Source organism: Taudactylus pleione, unplaced genomic scaffold (assembly GCF_031769625.1).
Source record: "Taudactylus pleione unplaced genomic scaffold, aTauple2 ptg000434l, whole genome shotgun sequence".
In the NCBI taxonomy this organism is placed as follows: Eukaryota; Metazoa; Chordata; class Amphibia; order Anura; family Myobatrachidae; genus Taudactylus; species Taudactylus pleione.
Genome location: NW_028284836.1, coordinates 1387991 through 1408311, shown reverse-complemented (window position 1 = coordinate 1408311; position 20321 = coordinate 1387991). Strand labels below are relative to the sequence as shown.

General features: G+C 47.6%; 1 protein-coding gene across 4 annotated transcripts in view; it reads left to right on the top strand.

Moving 5' to 3' along the window:
- MSRA (methionine sulfoxide reductase A) overlaps positions 1 to 20321 on the top strand; it is a 431273-nt gene that overhangs the window by 277493 nt on the left and 133459 nt on the right. For all 4 annotated transcript variants that reach the window (XM_088447548.1, XM_088447546.1, XM_088447547.1 and 1 more), the window contains one exon: positions 8054 to 8158. In XM_088447548.1, the coding sequence (XP_088303674.1) occupies positions 8054 to 8158 (105 nt within the window). The remainder of the gene's footprint in view (positions 1 to 8053; positions 8159 to 20321) is intronic.

The following is a 20321-nucleotide window of genomic DNA, read 5'->3' as shown; positions in this document are numbered from 1 at the left end:
AAGGGGCACTGTATATGGGCACCACTACGGGGACTCTGCATATGGGCACAACTACAGGGGGCCCTTCATAAGGGGTGCTGCTACAGGGGGCATTGCATAAGGGGCCCTGCTTAATGGTCACTGCTACAGGGGGCATTGCATAATGAGCAGTACTACAGGGGGCATTGCATAAGGGGCACTAGTACAGGGGCATTGCATGAGGGGAGGGGGATCTATGCTAAGACGGGAGCGGGTCTGCGCTGTGAGGGGAGGAGGTGGGTTCTGCGCTGAGTGGTCAGTGATGTGAGGAAATAGGGGGCTGTGATGTGGGGGGGAGGGTTAGGTTTAGGCTGCGGGGAGGGTTAGGGGTAGGGTTAGGATACTTACCAGCAGGTATCGGTATCCTAACCTTGTCGGGATGCTGGCATCCGGAGCCTTAACAACAGCATACAGGAATGCAGTCGCGGGTTGGGGAACGCCCCTGAAACGGTCTCCACCCCTTCACGTTACTGCACACAAACGTTCCCTGACTGTCACTTTGCCGATAAATTCTCCTTGCAAGACCATCGTGGCACATGCGCGTTAGTAAAAACATCGGCCGTTTGTGAAAATATCCGATTTGTTCTTTCTCTGAATCGGGACCTCTGGGCCTGATTCAGACCCGGTCGCAAGCGCTGAGCGCTCGCAACCGGGTCGATGGTGGCCCAGAGCGCATGCGCACGACGGAGCCGGCTCCGTCGTGCGCATGCGCGAGACCCGGATAGCGACTGGCAATCCGTCGCTCCGGGTCTCGTACCAAAGGGGGCGTGCTGTCGATGTTGAGTGACAGCACGGCCCCTTGGGTGGGCGGGCCAGGGGAGTGGCTGGCCAAACGGAGGCGTTCCCATGTGAATGCCTCCGTTTGGGAGTGGCCCCACTGACATCACGACATCACCCCGTTTTGGAGGCATGGCGGGGGGGGTTGGCTTCACAAACGGAGGCGTTCCCATGTGAACGCCTGCCATTTGTGGGCGGCCCACTGGTGAGAAGCTCTCTGGGGCTTGCAGCAACGAGACCCTACCACAAGGGTCTCGTCGCAAGCCCGATGGTCGCGATGGTCTTGACCATCGCGACCATCTTCCTGGCAGCTCGCTATAGCTGTGGGTGGTCACCCACAGCTAAAAAAAAAAAAATAGCCCGGCCCTGATTCAGAACGAGCGCTCTGTCAGAGCGTCCGGCTCTGAATCAGGGCCTCTGTGCATCAGCCCCAAAGCGTTAGGATTTTACTTTTCCGTGGTTTGGAAAACTGTGCGAGACGCTTTGTCAGCTGCTAAATTGTAAAAATCGACTATCCAAAAAAATAAAAAATAAAAAGTTTTGCCCTTGTTGAAAAGAAATCTGATGACTATATGGGAGTTTCTGCTCAGTAAGTCTCATTTTCCTTTTTTCTACATTTCATGCCATGTTTCCTCCTGCCTGGTACTTGTCTAATAAGAGGTCTGAAATAATGGCTCTTGTAGCACACTGCATATGCTAACTGCAGCTGTTGGAAGTTCAGTGATAAGATGCACACTGCTACTTAAGCTCCACACGTGGTCTACTTATTGCTTCTGTAAGTACAAGTTAATAATATGCCATTCATCGGAAAGTTGAACGCCGGTTGCTGAGCTACAGCCTGTTTTTAAATGTCCCAGGTTTTTTTTATCAGTGCCTTTAGCAGGAAACCGTCCTCCCCCCCCCTTCTCCCAGGCCTAACAATTTTATCTTCAGCTTCAAATGTGCCAGATGCTGCATCAATGGAGCTTCCTGTCTATCTTGCCGATATTAAGCCCAAAATTGTTTAGTAAATGGGAGCCTTTAAGCATAGTGTTGATTAATGTGATTGCACCCGACTTTAATTCACAGGCGCTCACGCTGTTATTACGGGGCCCGGGCTTCTCGTCTTAGAGGACAATAGGACAATAAGGCCTGGTTGTAATTAAGGGGAACTTAGTTTAGGATATTAAAGATGGATGAGGCCTGTGAAGCGTTAGGAGAAAAACAAAAATAACAGATCTATAAGGGTTTCCGAATCTTCACTTCACATTTGCCTCGTCACTGTCTAGAACTGTTGGTAAATTAGGAAATTGATTTGAAAGTCATTTATTTGCCATTTAATAATAATTTCTAGATGTGAAGAAAATGTTTTTCACTTTCAATGTATGTAATTTGGTATGGGATAGGATTGGAAGCCGACCGGCCTGGTGCTGCATTAGACACCACTTATTCTGGCCAGGGTCACCTTCATAGATTTGGCTATCTCTGGAGGTCCGGCTGTAAATCATACCTGCCAACTCTCCCTGATCGTCAGGAAGTCTCCCGGGAATAGTAGCAATCTCCCTGACTCCTTGAAGAGTCTAGTGATCTCCCTGATTGCACCTGTTTTATATATATATATATATATATATATATATATATATATATATATAAAAAATATTCAGAGAATGTACATTCAAATGGGATCATTAGTATAATTTCCCTGCATTGGTTATAAGGCACAAAAATTCCTATGGCTACATGAATTTTCAATTAAGGTTTATCATGGTTATGGCCGGCGGTTCAAATCCTGTCAGCATCTACCCGACACAGGAGGAAATCCCAATCATAGTAAGTATAAATCTAATTCCCCCCCTAACCATCCTTTAGGGTGCCTAACCCTAACCTCCCCCCCAGTGCCTAACCCTAAGCCCCCCTCTAAGTGCCTAACCCTAACCCCACCCTTCCCCGCCACCTAAACCTAAGTCCCCCGGGGGGGTGCCTAACCCTAACCTCCCCCCGGGGGTGCCTAACCTTAACCTCCCCCTGGGGGTGCCTAACCCTAACCTCACGGGGGGGTGCCTAACCCTAAGTCCCCCCCGGGAGCCCTAACCCTCCCCCCCCACGCGGCTGTCCACATCGGCGCCCGGCATCCCTTCGATCGGAATGCCGGGCACCGGTCTCCCGGCGTAGGTAAAATGACAGGCGTTGGGATTTCGACGCCTGTCATTTAACCCTTGCCGAGATTAAGCAGTCGGGAAGCCGGCGGCAGGCATTGCGTCCGCCGGCTTCCCAACTGCTTCCCATGGTTACTTATATGGAACCCCTTGTAAAACACAATACAAGTCAATTATATGACACGCCCCTCAGATGTAGCAGTACACGCCCACTTTACCGCTGCCCTCGTAGGTGTTGCTTTCACATTATGCCTGAAATGTTTTTTCAAAAGCAGGCAAGTATGGCGTACATAGGTAGCAACGGGAGGTCCCTTGGGCCAATGGATGGGAATAAAATATCAGTTATGATTTGTATGTATATATATATATATATATATATATATATATACATTTTTTTTTTTATCTGTACATGTTTTGGTGACTTGATGTTAGGAATTATTGATGAAATGAATGAAGCCTTTTTACCTATAGCGCTGAGAGGCCTCAGATGGGGATTATGGACACAAACCTCCCAAGCTTCCCAGATTCTTGGATTTCCGTCCATAGTTTTCCTGGTTACCTCAAGATTAAAGATGTGCAAAGCTACGGCTTGGTATATGACACGAATGGCAGAAGGCGATCCACCTATTGTCCTCTAATTTTTCAGCCATTGATATAGGGGTTGGGGTGGGAGTGAGCAAGCATAATTAAATTTTTTGTTTTTGATTGTTTTATTTGATTCATTATTGAGATGATGGTGTTATTTATTTGTTATGTCTATTATATACATCCTTTGCGGTAAGATTACTTTTATCCATATGGCTAAATTGTTTTTCAATATTTACATTATACAGTAATGTGATATGGATGACGATTCTACTGTAATATCTGGATGTTCTTGAATTATGTGTATCCTTGTAGTCTCAATGTCAGATGTATTTTGATATTATGATTGTTATATTTTGTTGTATCATTTATTGATGTATGCGGACTCATCTGTGTTTAGAGGCTGATCAAGGAAACTCCAGAGGTTTTTTTTTTAAATATTTTTAAAATAAGCCTCTGTCAGCTCCTGCCAGCTACCCGTGTCCTGGAGGGCAATGCCACTCGTGCTCTCACACTCTGTATTGCGCTATTACGCCACGTGGATGCAGAGACAAACAGATCCGACAAGTGAAGTCAGTGTTTTACTAACGTAAATGTCTCGCACAGAAATATTATCAGAAATATTTAGCAAATTAGCCATTATGTCAGAGCAGTCCCCATGTATTCCATTATATGCCATTATGAGGAGAGATCACTGAGGACTGGGAAGATCCTACGTTTAAATAGTGAATTACAGTGTGCAGCGCTCTGGTCTGACTACAATTTCATGTTGTGCCTTTATGTCCCTCATCAAACACCCACCAAGGCTTTTTTTGTTTTTAGTATTTTGAAGTGTACAATCTACAGTTACTTTGTGTCTTGTGAAGAATCAGTTCTTTGGGCCTGATTATTTGCGTGCGCTCGGTCTGAATCAGGGCGTCCCTATTTTTTTAAATTCCGGCCTCCAGGACGCGCGCACAGCTGTGGGTGACCACTCACAGCTTGTGCGAGCGGCCTGGCGATGGTCGCGATTATCGCGACCATCGGTATTGCTAGGAGACCCTTGTGGTATGGTCTCAGCACTCGCAATGCCAAGTGGACTTCCAGCTCTAATAGAGCTAGCCACCCCCCTACCCGCCTACAAAACGGGCGAGCTGTCGATCAACATCAACAGCCGCCCTGTCATGTAGCGAGCCCCGGAGCGAGTGAAGTTCTCACTTGCTTCGGGGCTCGTGCACACCGCGCCTGTGCAATGGCCCACCATCGACCTGCTTGCGAGCGCTATGCATCAGGCCCTTTGTCCTGTATTTTGAGCCCATCATCTGTTGGGTTAAATCAATTTTCCTGTAAAATCATAGCACATTGCGTCCATTATAAAACATCCTCTTTATGTTTTTAGTTACTGTTAATTTATTTTATGTGAGCGCCTCGCGCCTTTGGAGAGATTGTCTCTCCCTGGTGGCTATTCAATGGTAATCCCCCTTAAGAGTACATAAAATTTCAGAGGCTCGATAAACGGACCATTTGCTATTGGTAAATTTCCTTCCCAACACCATAATAACGAGGTCCAGCCTGTTATGGCGAAGATGGCGGCCAAATCACCTGTATAAGCTACGGAACGCTAGCAGTGACTGGTAAGCACTACGCAACCTCAGTCACCGTACAACGCAGCAGCATCTATTGGTGGTCGCTGTCCCACCATCAAAATTTGCACCAGCTCTATGGAAGGATCAGAATCTCTGGCTGACCTTGGCCTCCTATACCCGCGGCTGTGAACGCAGCCAATTGCATTGAAACGCCCGCGAATGGACCATTTTTGCGGGTGCTACTAGTCACCTCCCAGTCTGTCCCGATCGCAGCAGCACCCTTGTGCGTACACTCTGTGTAACAATGCACCGTGCGAGGTGTTAGAAAATGTTTGCGCCTGCGCAGTTGCTCAGCTCCATCTTTCTCTGAATCAGGCCCTAAGTTTAGAATAGCGTAACTTCTACTTGTCGCACATCTGTGGCGATCTCCACCATGGAAACTGGTTCCTGCTGTGGTGAGTGAGGCTGGGTGGTCAGTGCGGCTGCTTGGCCTTGTAGCAGGTAGAAGTTCTGTGCCAGGCCAAAGGAGACGGACTGGAGGGCCCGATGCTGCCCGTAGGCTGCCAGCTAGACCGCCCTGCTGTGTTTGGATATCTACTGTACTCTCTGTTTTATAAGATACATCATTTTGATGAGTTACTCCATTTTTGGACCCAAACCAAAAGATCTTTTTTTACATTATTTTTACCTCTTCCATTGACGCCAAAACGTCCAATTTTTAAATTTTAAATAATACCCGTATATTGGGAGAGATGATCTGTTGCTTTGTAATATTTGTAGTTGTGTATAGTAAAAGTGTTTTCATAGGTAATTTTTATCTAAAAGTCTACAGAGAGCACCTGTCCTTGAAGTACTTAAGTGTTTTTGTAACAAAACTTTAATGCTAACACAGAAGTCCAGTACCTGCTAATAATAGCACAGTATTGGCAAACCAGGACATAGGTCTGCATAGTGTCGTACCAAGAGGTGACTGGATGGAGGAGCAGATGGTCCATTCAGCACTGGAATTATGATCTTGTGGAGTGCACTTCCGATAGTCCCCAATTCTCAGTTGTCAGTCCCTGGACATGACGGGGTAAATTTACTAAGAAGGGAGTTCTATTTTAGAAGTGATGTTGCCCATAGTAACCAATCAGATTCTACTTCTCATTTATCTTGCACCTTCTAGAAGATAAAACCTGGAATCTGGTTGGTTGCTATGGGCAACAACACTTCTTAATAGAACTCCCATCTTAGTAAATTTACCCCGACATGTTACTGGACTTAATGTGGGGAGCACAGATGGTGTAATGGTTAGCGTTACTGCCTCACAGCAATGAGGTCATGGGTTCAATTCCCACCACGGCCCTAACTGTGTGGAGTTTCTCCCTGTGCTTGCGTGGGTTTCCACCGGGTGCTCCGGTTTCATCCCACAAATATACTGGTAGGTTAATTGGTTCCCAACAAAAATTAACCCTAGTGTGTATGTGAGCATGTGATAGGGAATATAGATTGTAAGCTCCACTGGGGCAGGGACAGATGTGAATGGCCAAATATTCTCTCTGTAAAGCGCGGAATATGTGTGCGCTATATAAAGAACTGGTAATAAATAAATAATAATAAATAAATTCTCCGGAGCTGCGGGTTCCATATCGGATGAAGATTACATTGTAGCTGTCGTTATAGGGATATAATTACATTAGAGCTCTGTGATTGTCTGATTGCAGCTTCATGTAACTTTTGTGCCTTTATGTAACAAAGAGTTTCCTCTGGTTAGAGCCAAACTTGTATCTGATTAATCCGAAAGTCAGATTGTAAGAAATGTAACCAGTCCCATATGCAACTGGTGGTTGAAGATAACCTGTGTTAGGTCTAAATTGAAGTGGGCTGAAGGACCTCTGATGTCATAACCTTGTGACCCACGACGGCAGCGGGAGGAACAAGGTTCAGAACATCGGACCCAGAGTGTAGCTTTGCGGGCTCGCTTCCCTCCCCACAGGTGACTATTCCCACTCTCTGTTCACGTGGATAGTAAAACTGCTAGCTCACCGGCCTTGCCCCTCCCACTGCTGTTGTAGGTCACATGGTTTTGACATCAGAGGTCCATTTGCCCACTTGGATCTAGTATCAACCATATAGCCTGCCAGGTTGGGCTCATTTCTATCTCGGAGCACCATTGTGTAACCGAGTTGAGGGCCTCTGCAAAATATTAGTAGGTATAACGAACAGTGCACCACTTGGGCCCAATTAAATCTGGGAGGAGGGGGGGTAAGTGGAATTGTTTACTTAAGTAAAATAGACTAATTTTTTACGCTCAAAGTTTCACCCACTTACCTGGACGTGCCTTCTCGCCGGCCCCCAGAGGTGCAGACACAAGGGATATAAAATTTAATATTTCACATTTGCGCTGGTTCCCCAACTGTTTCTACCTTCCGAGGAACTACTGCCACCTACTGTGGAGTTACAGTCGTCAGTCACCATTTTATTATGAAACGCAATCTTCTATACTTGTTCTGTGCTGTTGCTGTAGCGTGTTTGTCATCCAATATAAGAATAAGAACCCAAGCGACATTATGTATGCCTGCCGCTGATTGGGTGTGCTTTGAATTGACATGACCAATGCACTTGGCTATAGCCGCTAGCCAACTACAAGTGGTCAAAATAAAAAAAAAGTGTGTGACTGATTTTGAAAACCAATCCGAGGTTTGAAGGCTCGTCGCAGATCTAGACCTAAAATTGAGATTATCTACATCCAAAAGGGGAAACCTTATTATATCTGAACATTATATCAGAGAGACCCTGATCTATATGAGGAATACTTTCATTTATCCAACACAATATTTTTCACTTTGTTAAATGTTACTTAAGGTGCGTTCTACATTAAGGCTGTAGACAGTCCATTATACTGTAGGATCATTTAGATGGCGATGCCATAAATTGTGTGTACGTGTGTGTGATATCCTATGGTAATTCCTTCTGATTGCCTTGTTGCAGGGAGAACAGGTCATGCGGAAGTGGTGCGCGTGGTCTACCAGCCAGAAAACATCAGCTTTGAGAAACTACTCCAGGTCTTCTGGGAGAATCATGACCCGACACAAGGTAGAGTGATGAGGGAGCTGGCCTTTAATTATCTTCCTAATTACAGCCGGGATAATTAGAGTTTTAAGCCTCATGTAGGAGACGAACCTTGAAATCACACTATATAGGATATTATTACTGACGAGTTAGGGCGGGATGGCTCTGTCGTTACAAACATTGGCCCTCATTCAGAGCCGTACGCTCTGAGCAGAGCGCACGCTCTGAATGAGGGCCGGGCTCCATTTTCATGGAGCGTCCTCCTGGACGCTCGTATAGCTGTGGGTCACCACCCACAGGCTATACGAGCGTGCATTGTGATGGTCGCGATGGTCGAGACCATCGCGACCATCGAATTTGCGAGCCGGAGCCTGCGGTTGAGGTTTTCAACCGCAAGCTCCGGAGTGATTTTGGCTCTATCAGAGCCAAAATCACTCCCACTGACATCACTAGTGATGTCAGTGGGCCGGCTTCTGACGGGAGGCGTTCCCTTAGGAACGCCCCCGTCAGGGAGGCACGCCCACCAAAGGGGGCGTGCTGTCAATCAACATTGACAGCACGCCCCCTTTGATCGGACACAACGAGCGAAGGACTTTCCTTCGCTTGTCGCGTCTGGCGCATGCGCACGACGGAGCTCCCTCCGTCGTGCGCATGCTCAGTCCATAACATCGACCCACTTGCGAGCGGACAGCCGCTCGCGAGTGGGTCTCAATCAGGCCCATTGTCCTCCCTTAGAAAAGATCTGGAGAACAGAGGGCCTGATTCAGAGGCGCTCGCAAAACGCGAGTGCTCGCTCTGAATCTGGGCGGCCTGGTTTTATTTTTCAATCCGGCCTGGCCACCCACAGCTTTTGCGAGCGGCCAGGCGATGGTCGCCACCATCGGGCTTGCGACGAGACCCTTGTGGTAGGGTTTCATTCCCGCAAGCCCCAGTGAGCTTCCTGCTCTAATAGAGCAGGAAGCTCAACTACTGACATCCTTCGGGAACGCCTCCGTTTGGCCAGCCACCCCCCCCTCCCCGCCTACAAAACGGGGCGCCCGTTTTGTTGCCAGCCCCGGAGCGCACTGCCCGGCCATCGACCCGCTTGCAAGCGGGTCTGAATCAGGCCCAGAGTCCCCTGCAGATACACAGAGGGCATAATTCCCATGTGGATGGTATTGCACATTTAGGCAAATGCAGAATGAGGTGCCTGTAGGAAATAGACGTCTCCTGTCCGCCTCTGCCACCCGAGTGCTACGTCCGTATTAGTTACATAGTCATTGCGACTTTCGCTTTTACTAGAAATAATTATTCTCTCGTGCTGTTAGAGACACAAGATGGGCTACAGATGCAAGTTGCTTTTACTACGTGCCCCAAAGACACGACCAGCTTTAAATCAGCCCCCTGATGCAGAACAGCATCAATTGTCGGCTTTCTGGTCTTCAGGAATTTCTGGCTAATGGGCTTCCGGAAAAGAGATCCTACACATGTAAAAAACATGAGGAGATGTGCAGTACTAAGCCTTGGAGGGTGATAAAGTACCAACCAACCAGATCCTAACTGTCATTTTTCAAACACAGCCTGTAAAGGGGGGAATTCAATTCAAAGCAATGTTGAATAGCCCCGGGAGGGAGCTTCCGCAGCTATTCAATTCAACGCTCTGTGCGGGTGTGAATTCTGCCCAAAGTGACAGTTGGCAGCTGATTGGTTGGTACTTTATCACTCTCCAAGAATTAGTACATCTCCCCCACAGTTCTTAAAGGGACATCATGATGAAAACTGAGTTAAAGTCTTATTAATATGCTGTATACAGATGGAACAATGATTAGCACATCTGCCCCTCAGCAGCGTTGGGTTCCATTCCGACCAGGTTCCCAACTGTGTGGAGTTTGTATGTCCTCTCATCGTCTCTTGACTTTCCTTGTAGTGTTACGGGTTCCTCCTACAGTCTGAAGCCATACAGGCAGTTATTTGGCTTGTGGCAAAATTGTGACAAAAAACAATGAGAACAGACTGCGCTAATAAAAAATCTACTATAAGATGACAGAATTCACATGTATATAAAGACCAGTCATGGCTCCAAACTAAAAAAATAATAATGAACTAATAGTTTTTTTATTTTTATATGTAAATACCAATATTCAGATTAAATATAAAAAAGACAAATATCTCACAGTCAACAGAATAAATATACAATACACTTAGACCATGAACCTCTATTGAGCGAACTACACTAAGGACCACTTGGAAATTTATGCATAATACACTGTGGACAGTTGGAATCAATAAAAAGTTTATATCCAATCCTGAAAAAAATACCAGTTGGGGTGGTATTAATGTACCCACCTAGGAACAAATACATAACACGCAAAGTTATTCCAGCCAGATAGATGTATGCCGCTGTAATATAAATATACCATGTCTTTTTTATATTTAATCTGAATATTGGTATTTACATATATTAATAAATATTAAAATAAAAAAAACTATTAGTTCATTATTATTTTTTAGTTTGGAGCCATGACTGGTCTTTATATACATGTGAATTCTGTCATCTTATAGTAGATTTTTTATTAGCGCCGTCTGTTCTCTGGTTTTTATGGGTCTTCACAAACCCCACTATCAATGACCTGCTGCTTTTGACATATTAAGAACCTTTGCACAATTGCTTTAATATAAATAGATTACAAATTTCTTTTTGAATAGCGCCGGGAACATCTGTTTGTTGTGCCAAAATTGTGCCAGAACTGCAATGGGGCGAAAACTAATTTAAAATATATATATGTTTGTCACTTCTCCATGGATCATGCATTTACTAAAAATGATATTTCTATTACTGAAGCCATCATTGTGCTCGAAACAAAAAAAAAAACACAATGTGAAATGTGCTTGGGTACACACAGACCCTCATTCAGACCCGCTCGCAAGCGCTATACGCTCGCAAGCGGGTCGATGGGGAGGGCCTGCGCACGGGCAGCGCTCGAAGTGTGTGTGCGCAAGCCCCGGAGCGAGTGCAAAATTCACTCGCTCCGGGGTTCACTACAAAAGGGGATGTTGATCGACAGCTCGCCCCATTTTGTAGGTGGTGTTGGGGGGTTGGCCAGACAAACGGAGGCGTTCCTGAAGGAACGCCTGCCGTTTGGGGGCGGCCCTACTGACATCACCAGTGATGTCAGTAGGGAGCTTCCTGCTCTGTTAGAGCATCATGCTACCTGGGGCTTGCGATAGACGAGACCCTACCGCAAGTGTCTCGTCGCAAGCCGCGATGGTCTCGACCATCGCGACCATCATATGGTCACTTGCTAAAGCTGTGGGTGGTCACCCACAGCTTAGCGAGCGGCCAGGAGGTCGGCTTTTAAAACAAAAGCGGCTTTTTGCGAGCGGCTCTGAATGAGGGCCACAGTACCTAAAAAATAATCCTCCCTGTAATCCACACTTGCCTACTCTTGACGACCCCCCTCCAGGAGATCCCAAAGGGCATGTACAAGGGGCAATGGCATGGGGCACCACAAAATTTGCATGTAAAAAGAACGATGATGTCACAATGGCGTCTGAAGTGCTCCGCGATCTGTCAGATGGAAAGAGGATCTGTCACCAGACGTCATCAAGTCACCCCCTCCCTCCCTTTTTTTTAATGCCTCTATTTCTTTGGGATAGGGGGGGGTGATATTAAAACTTGAAAGTAGCCATATATGGATAAAACACCCCCCAGTCCTGGAGGGAAGAAAGTGTTGGATATCAATATCTTTGTTTGATATTATCATCTTACTGAGCTGGTACAGAAATCTCTCCGTATCGCCAAATCGTTGCCGCCCGCTGCCGTTTGAAGTGTGATGAGGAGGAATCTGTTCCGGTCTGATAAGAGAACGTACTTGGGAGGCTGGAAATGTTCCATACTTTACTGTATGTTTCTTATTTTGTTTCCTGTATCTCAAAAAATTCATCTTTTATTTTGAATATGAAATATTCCACTTGATTTGCAGCACAAGGCGGCCTGTAGCTGCGAGCGCCGCGCGGTTTGTGAGCCCGGGGAGATTAAGAAGATTAATGTCTGCACCCCGGCGCTCTGAACAACGTGCTCTCATATATTTCTTATCTGCAGACACTTTTTGTTTCGAGGACTGTACTGTTTTTAGCCAATGCATAAAGAATCCGTCATCTCCATGTAATTAGACGCTGGAAATGACATTGTATTGCTAATGAGCAGATGTGTGTTTCCGTGTGGAGGAACAGCTGCATTGGTATGAAAAGCCGCATCACCCACAACCCAGTATCACAGCTTTAAATGCCGACTTGTATCCTATCTACAGCGCTCTGTGCCGGGGGGGGATCCTCGCGCACACATTTCTCACCTATCACTGCTGTAGAGTTTGATCGCAAGTCGGCCGTCACTGCTCCAGCGTTGCATGCGCAGAACCATATGCCTATATGTGCCCGTAGCCATAGTTCTGCACATCTTTGCCGGCGGACCGTCCCCCTATCTGTTTAATAAGCCATCATCAGCGTTGGGTTGGGTATCATATCTCCACAGTCGGGATGCCGGCTGTCAATAGACTGACAGCGGCATCCCGATGCCTACAATGCCGACAGGGGAACGGTAAGTACTGTTCCGCTGCCCTATTCACCCTCTAACCCTAACCCTCCTTTACTGCGCCTAATACTAACCCTCCCTACCCCGCACCCTAACCCTCCTTTACTGCACCCTAATACTAACCCTCCCTACCCTTCACCGTAACCCTCCTTTACTGCACCCTAATACTAACCCTCCCTACCCTTCACCGTAACCCTCCTTTACTGCACCCTAATACTAACCCTCCCTACCCCGCACCCTAACCCTCCTTTACTGCACCCTAATACTAACCCTCCCTACCCCGCACCCTAACCCTCCTTTACTGCACCCTAATACTAACCCTCCCTACCCTTCACCCTAACCCTCCTTTACTGCACCCTAATACTAACCCTCCCTACCCCGCACCCTAACCCTCCTTTACTGCACCCTAATACTAACCCTCCCTACCCCGCACCCTAACCCTCCTTTACTGCACCCTAATACTAACCCTCCCTACCCTTCACCCTAACCCTCCTTTACTGCACCCTAATACTAACCCTCCCTACCCCGCACCCTAACCCTCCATTACTGCACCCTAAAACTAACCCTCCCTACCCCGCACCCTAACCCTCTTTTACTGCACCCTAATACTAACCCTTCCTACCCCGCACCCTAACCCTCCTTTACTGCACCCTAATACTAACCCTCCCTACCCCGCACCCTAACCCTCCTTTACTGAACCCTAATACTAACCCTCCCTACCCCACACCCTAACCTTCCTTGTAAGTGCCTAAATCTAACCCTCCCCCGTTAGTGCCTAACCCTAACCCTCCCCCCTTAGTGACTAACCCTCCCCTCCTTAGTGCCTAACCCTCCCCCCTTATTCCCTAACCCTCCCCTCCTTAGTGCCTAACCCCCCCCTCCTTAGTGCTTAACCCTCCCCCCTTAGTGCCTAACCCTAATCTCCCCCCCGGTGGTGCCTAACCATAACCTACCCCCCCTGTCTGGAGCCTAACACTAACCCTCCCCCTCCCGCAACCTAACCCTATGTGCCCCCGGGGTGCCTAAACTTAACCCTCCCCCTTGCGGCTAACACCTACCCGGCCCAGCTATACTTACGATCTGGATGCCAGCTGTCAGCATCTCCAGCCATGTCGGCATTCCGGCGCCGGTCTTCTCAGCTAATCAGGATTCCGGCGTCAGGATTTCAGCAGCCGGCATCCCATCAGCATCAGGGCACACATACACCAGCTTATACTTGGTGCAATAGACACATCCGAATCAGCCGGATTACGCTTCTGGTCATCCGGTCAGCTGTGCGCAGTCGGCAAGTCTGTCTACTCACTAACGTTGCCTAAATGAAAATGCTTGTGACAGCCCAGTTACTCTCACCGCAGCTATACTGGTCTCCACAGCTATACTGGTGATATACACACACACCCCAATTACATTGCTCAGGCACATCAGCGCAGCTATACTGGTCACCACAGCTATACTGGATACCACAGCCATACTGGTCATATACACACACACCCCAGTTACATTGCTCAGACACATCACCACAGCTATACTGGTCACCACAGCCATGCTGGTCATATACACACTCACCCCAGTTACATTGCTCAGACACATCACCGCAGCTATACTGGTCACCACAGCCATACTGGTCATATACACACACACCCCAGTTACATTGCTCAGACACATCACCGCAGCCATACTGGTCACCACAGCCATACTGGTCACCACAGCTATACTGGTCATATATACACACACACCCCAGTTATATTGCTCAGAGACATCACCGCAGCTATACTGGTCACCACAGCCATACTGGTCATATACACACACCCCAGTTACATTGCTCAGACACATCACCGCAGCTATATTGGTCACCACAGCTATACTGGTCATATACACACATATCCCAGTTACATTGCTCAGATACATCACCGCAGCTATACTGGTCACCACAGCCATACTGGTCATATACATACACACCCCAGTTACATTGCTCAGGCACATCACCACAGCTATACTGGTCACCACAGCCATACTGGTCATATACACACACACCCCAGTTACATTGCTCAGGCACATCACCGCAGCTATACTGGTCACCACAGCCATACTGGTCACCACAGCTATATTGGTCATATACAGACACACCCCAGTTACACTGCTCAGACACATTACCGCAGCTATACTGGTCACCTCAGCCATACTGGTCACCACAGCCATACTGGTCATATACACACACACCCCAGTTACACTGCTCAGAGACATCACCGCAGCCATACTGGTCACCACAGCTATACTGGTCACCCCAGTCATACTGGTCATATATACACATACCCCAGTTACATTGCTCAGAGACATCACCGCAGCCATACTGGTCACCACAGCCATACTGGTTATACACACACACCCCAGTTACATTGCTCAGGCACATCACCATAGCTATACTGGTCACCACAACCATACTGGTCATATATACACACACCCTGGTTACATTGCTCAGAGACATCACCGCAGCCATACTGGTCACCACAGCCATACTGGTCATATATACACACACCCTGGTTACATTGCTCAGACACATCACCACAGCCATACTGGTCACCACAGCTATACTGGTCACCACAGCCATACTGGATATACACACATACCCCAGTTACATTGCTCAGGCACATCACCACAGCTATACTGGTCACCACAGCCATACTGGTCACCGCAGCTATTCTGGTCACCACAGCCATACTGGTCATATACACACACACCCCTGTTACATTGCTCAGAGACATCACCGCAGCTATACTGGTCACCACAGCCATACTGGTCATATGCACACATATCCCAGTTACATTGCTCAGGCATATCACCACAGCCATACTGGTCACCACAGCCATACTGGTCATATACATACACACCCCAGTTACATTGCTCAGGCACATCACCGCAGCCATACTGGTCACCACAGCTATACTGGTCATATACACACACACCCCAGTTACATTGCTCAGACACATCACCGCAGCTATACTGGTCACCACAGCTATACTGGTCATATACACACACACCCCAGTTACATTGCTCAGACACATCACCGCAGCTATATTGGTCACCACAGCTATACTGGTCATATACACACATATCCCAGTTACATTGCTCAGGCATATCACCACAGCCATACTGGTCATATACACACATATCCCAGTTACATTGCTCAGATACATCACCGCAGCTATACTGGTCATATACATACACACCCCAGTTACATTGCACAGGCACATCACCACAGCTATACTGGTCACCACAGCCATACTGGTCATATACACACACACCCCAGTTACATTGCTCAGGCACATCACCACAGCTATACTGGTCACCACATCCATACTGGTCATATATACACACACCCCAGTTACACTGCTCAGACACATTACCGCAGCTATACTGGTCACCTCAGCCATACTGGTCACCACAGCCATACTGGTCATATACACACACACCCCAGTTACACTGCTCAGACACATCACCACAGCCATACTGGTCACCACAGCTATACTGGTCATATACACACACACACACCCCAGTTACATTGCTCAGGCACATCACCGCAGCCATACTGGTCACTGCAGCTATACTGGTCACCGCAGCCATACTGGTCACCACAGACATACTGGTCATATACACACACACCCCACTTACATTGCTCAGGCACATCACCATAGCTATCCTGGTCACCACAGCCATACTGGTCACCACAGCTATACTGGTCACCACAGCCATACTGATTATACACACACACCCCAGTTACATTGCTCAGGCACATCACCACAGCTATACTGGTCACCACAGCCATACTGGTCATATATAAACATACCCCAGTTACATTGCTCAGAGACATCACCGCAGCTATACTGGTCACCACAGCTATACTGGTCATATACACACACACCCCAGTTATATTGCTCAGAGACATCACCGCAGCTATACTGGTCACTGCTGCTATACTGGTTACCACAGCCATACTGGTCACCACAGCTATACTGGACATATACACACACACCCCAGTTATATTGCTCAGAGACATCACCGCAGCTATACTGGTCACCACAGCCATACTGGTCATATACACACACACCCCAGTTATATTGCTCAGGCACATCACCATAGCTATACTGGTCACCACAGCCATACTGGTCACCACATCCATACTGGTTATACACACATACCCCAGTTACATTGCTCAGGCACATCACCATAGCTATACTGGTCACCACAGCTATACTGGTCACCACAGCCATACTGGTCATATATACACACACCCTGGTTACATTGCTCAGAGACATCACCGCAGCTATACTGGTCACCACAGCCATACTGGTCATATACACACATACCCCAGTTACATTGCTCAGGCACATCACCATAGCTATACTGGTCACCACAGCCATACTGGTCACCACATCCATACTGGTTATACACACATACCCCACTTACATTGCTCAGACCCATCACCACAGCCATACTGGTCACCACAGCCATACTGGTTATACACTCATTCCCCAGTTACATTGCTCAGACACATCACCACAGCCATACTGGTCACCACAGCTATACTGGTCACCACAGCCATACTGGTTATACACACATACCCCAGTTACATTGCTCAGACACATCACCACAGCCATACTGGTCACCACAGCTATACTGGTCACCACAGCCATACTGGTTATACACACATACCCCAGTTACATTGCTCAGAGACATCACCACAGCTATACTGGTCACCACAGCCATACTGGTCACCACAGCCATACTGGTCATATACACACATACCCCAGTTACATTGCTCAGCGACATCACCGCAGCTATACTGGTCACCACAGCCATACTGGTCACCACAGCTATACTGGTCATATACACACACACCCCAGTTACATTGCTCAGGCATATCACCACAGCCATACTGGTCACCACAGCCATACTGGTCATATACACACATATCCCAGTTACATTGCTCAGATACATCACCGCAGCTATACTGGTCACCACAGCTATACTGGTCATATACATACACACCCCAGTTACATTGCTCAGGCACATCACCACAGCTATACTGGTCACCACAGCCATACTGGTCATATACACACACACCCCAGTTACATTGCTCAGGCACATCACCACAGCCATACTGGTCACCACATCCATACTGGTCATATATACACACACACCCCAGTTACACTGCTCAGACACATTACCGCAGCTATACTGGTCACCTCAGCCATACTGGTCACCACAGCCATATTGGTCACCACAGCCATACTGGTCATATACACACACACCCCAGTTATATTGCTCAGACACATCACCGCAGCCATACTGGTCACCACAGCCATACTGGTCATATACACACACACCCCAGTTATATTGCTCAGGCACATCACCGCAGCCATACTGGTCACTGCAGCTATACTGGTTACCACAGCCATACTGGTCACCACAGCTATACTAGTCATATACACACACACCCCAGTTATATTGCTCAGAGACATCACCGCAGCTATACTGGTTACCACAGCTATACTGGTCATATAAACACACACCCCACTTACACTGCTCAGACACATCACCGCAGCCATACTGGTTACCACAGCCATACTGGTCACCACAGCAATACTGGTCATATACACACACCCCAGTTATATTGCTCAGAGACATCACCGCAGCTATACTGGTCACCACAGCCATACTTGTCATATACACACACACCCCAGTTATATTGCTCAGGCACATCACCATAGCTATACTGGTCACCACAGCTATACTGGTCATATACCACACACCCCAGTTACATTGCTCAGGCACATCACCATAGCTATACTGGTCACCACAGCCATACTGGTCACCACAGCTATACTGGTCATATACACACACACCCTGGTTACATTGCTCAGACACATCACCACAGCTATACTGGTCACCACAGCTATACTGGTCATATATACACACACCCCAGTTACATTGCTCAGAGACATCACCGCATCTATACTGGTCACCACAGCTATACTGGTCATATACACACATATCCCAGTTATATTGCTCAGAGACATCACCGCAGCCATACTGGTCACCACAGCCATACTGGTTATACACACATACCCCAGTTACATTGCTCAGGCACATCACCATAGCTATACTGGTCACTGCAGCTATACTGGTTACCACAGCCATACTGGTCATATATACACACACCCTGGTTACATTGCTCAGACACATCACCGCAGCCATACTGGTCACCGCAGCTATACTGGTCTCCACAGCTATACTGGTCATATACACACATATCCCAGTTACATTCCTCAGAGACATCTCCGCAGCTATACTGGTCACCGCAGCTATACTGGTCACCACAGCTATACTGGTCATATACACACATATCCCAGTTACATTGCTCAGGCATATCACCACAGCCATACTGGTCACCACAGCCATACTGGTCATATACACACATATCCCAGTTACATTGCTCAGGCATATCACCACAGCTATACTGGTCACCACAGCCATACTGGTCATATACATACACACCCCAGTTACATTGCTCAGGCACATCACCGCAGCTTTACTGGTCGCCACAGCCATACTGGTCATATACACACACACCCCAGTTACATTGCTCAGACACATCACCGCAGCCATACTGGTCACCACAGCTATACTGGTTATACACACACATACCCCAGTTACATTGCTCAGACACATCACCATAGCTATACTGGTCACCACAGCTTAACTGGTCACCACAGCCATTCTGGTCACCACAGCTATAGTGGTCATATACACACACACCCCGGTTACGTTGCTCAGAGACATCACCGCAGCTATACTGGTCACCACAGCTATACTGGTCATATACACACACACCCCAGTTACATTGCTCAGGCACATCACCGCAGCTATACTGGTCACCACAGCCATACTGGTCATATACACACACACCCCAGTTATATTGCTCAGGCACATCACCGCAGCCATACTTGTCATCACAGCCATACTGGTCATATACACACACACCCCAGTTACATTGCTCAGGCACATCACCGCAGCCATACTGGTCACCACAGCTATACTGGTCATACACACACACACCCCAGTTACATTGCTCAGGCACATCACCGCAGCTATACTGGTCACCACAGCTATACTGGTCATATACACACACACCCCAGTTATATTGCTCAGAGACATCACCGCAGCTATACTGGTCACTGCTGCTATACTGGTTACCACAGCCATACTGGTCACCACAGCTATACTGGACATATACACACACACCCCAGTTATATTGCTCAGAGACATCACCGCAGCTATACTGGTCACCACAGCCATACTGGTCATATACACACACACCCCAGTTATATTGCTCAGGCACATCACCATAGCTATACTGGTCACCACAGCCATACTGGTCACCACATCCATACTGGTTATACACACATACCCCAGTTACATTGCTCAGGCACATCACCATAGCTATACTGGTCACCACAGCTATACTGGTCACCACAGCCATACTGGTCATATATACAAACACCCTGGTTACATTGCTCAGAGACATCACCGCAGCTATACTGGTCACCACAGCCATAC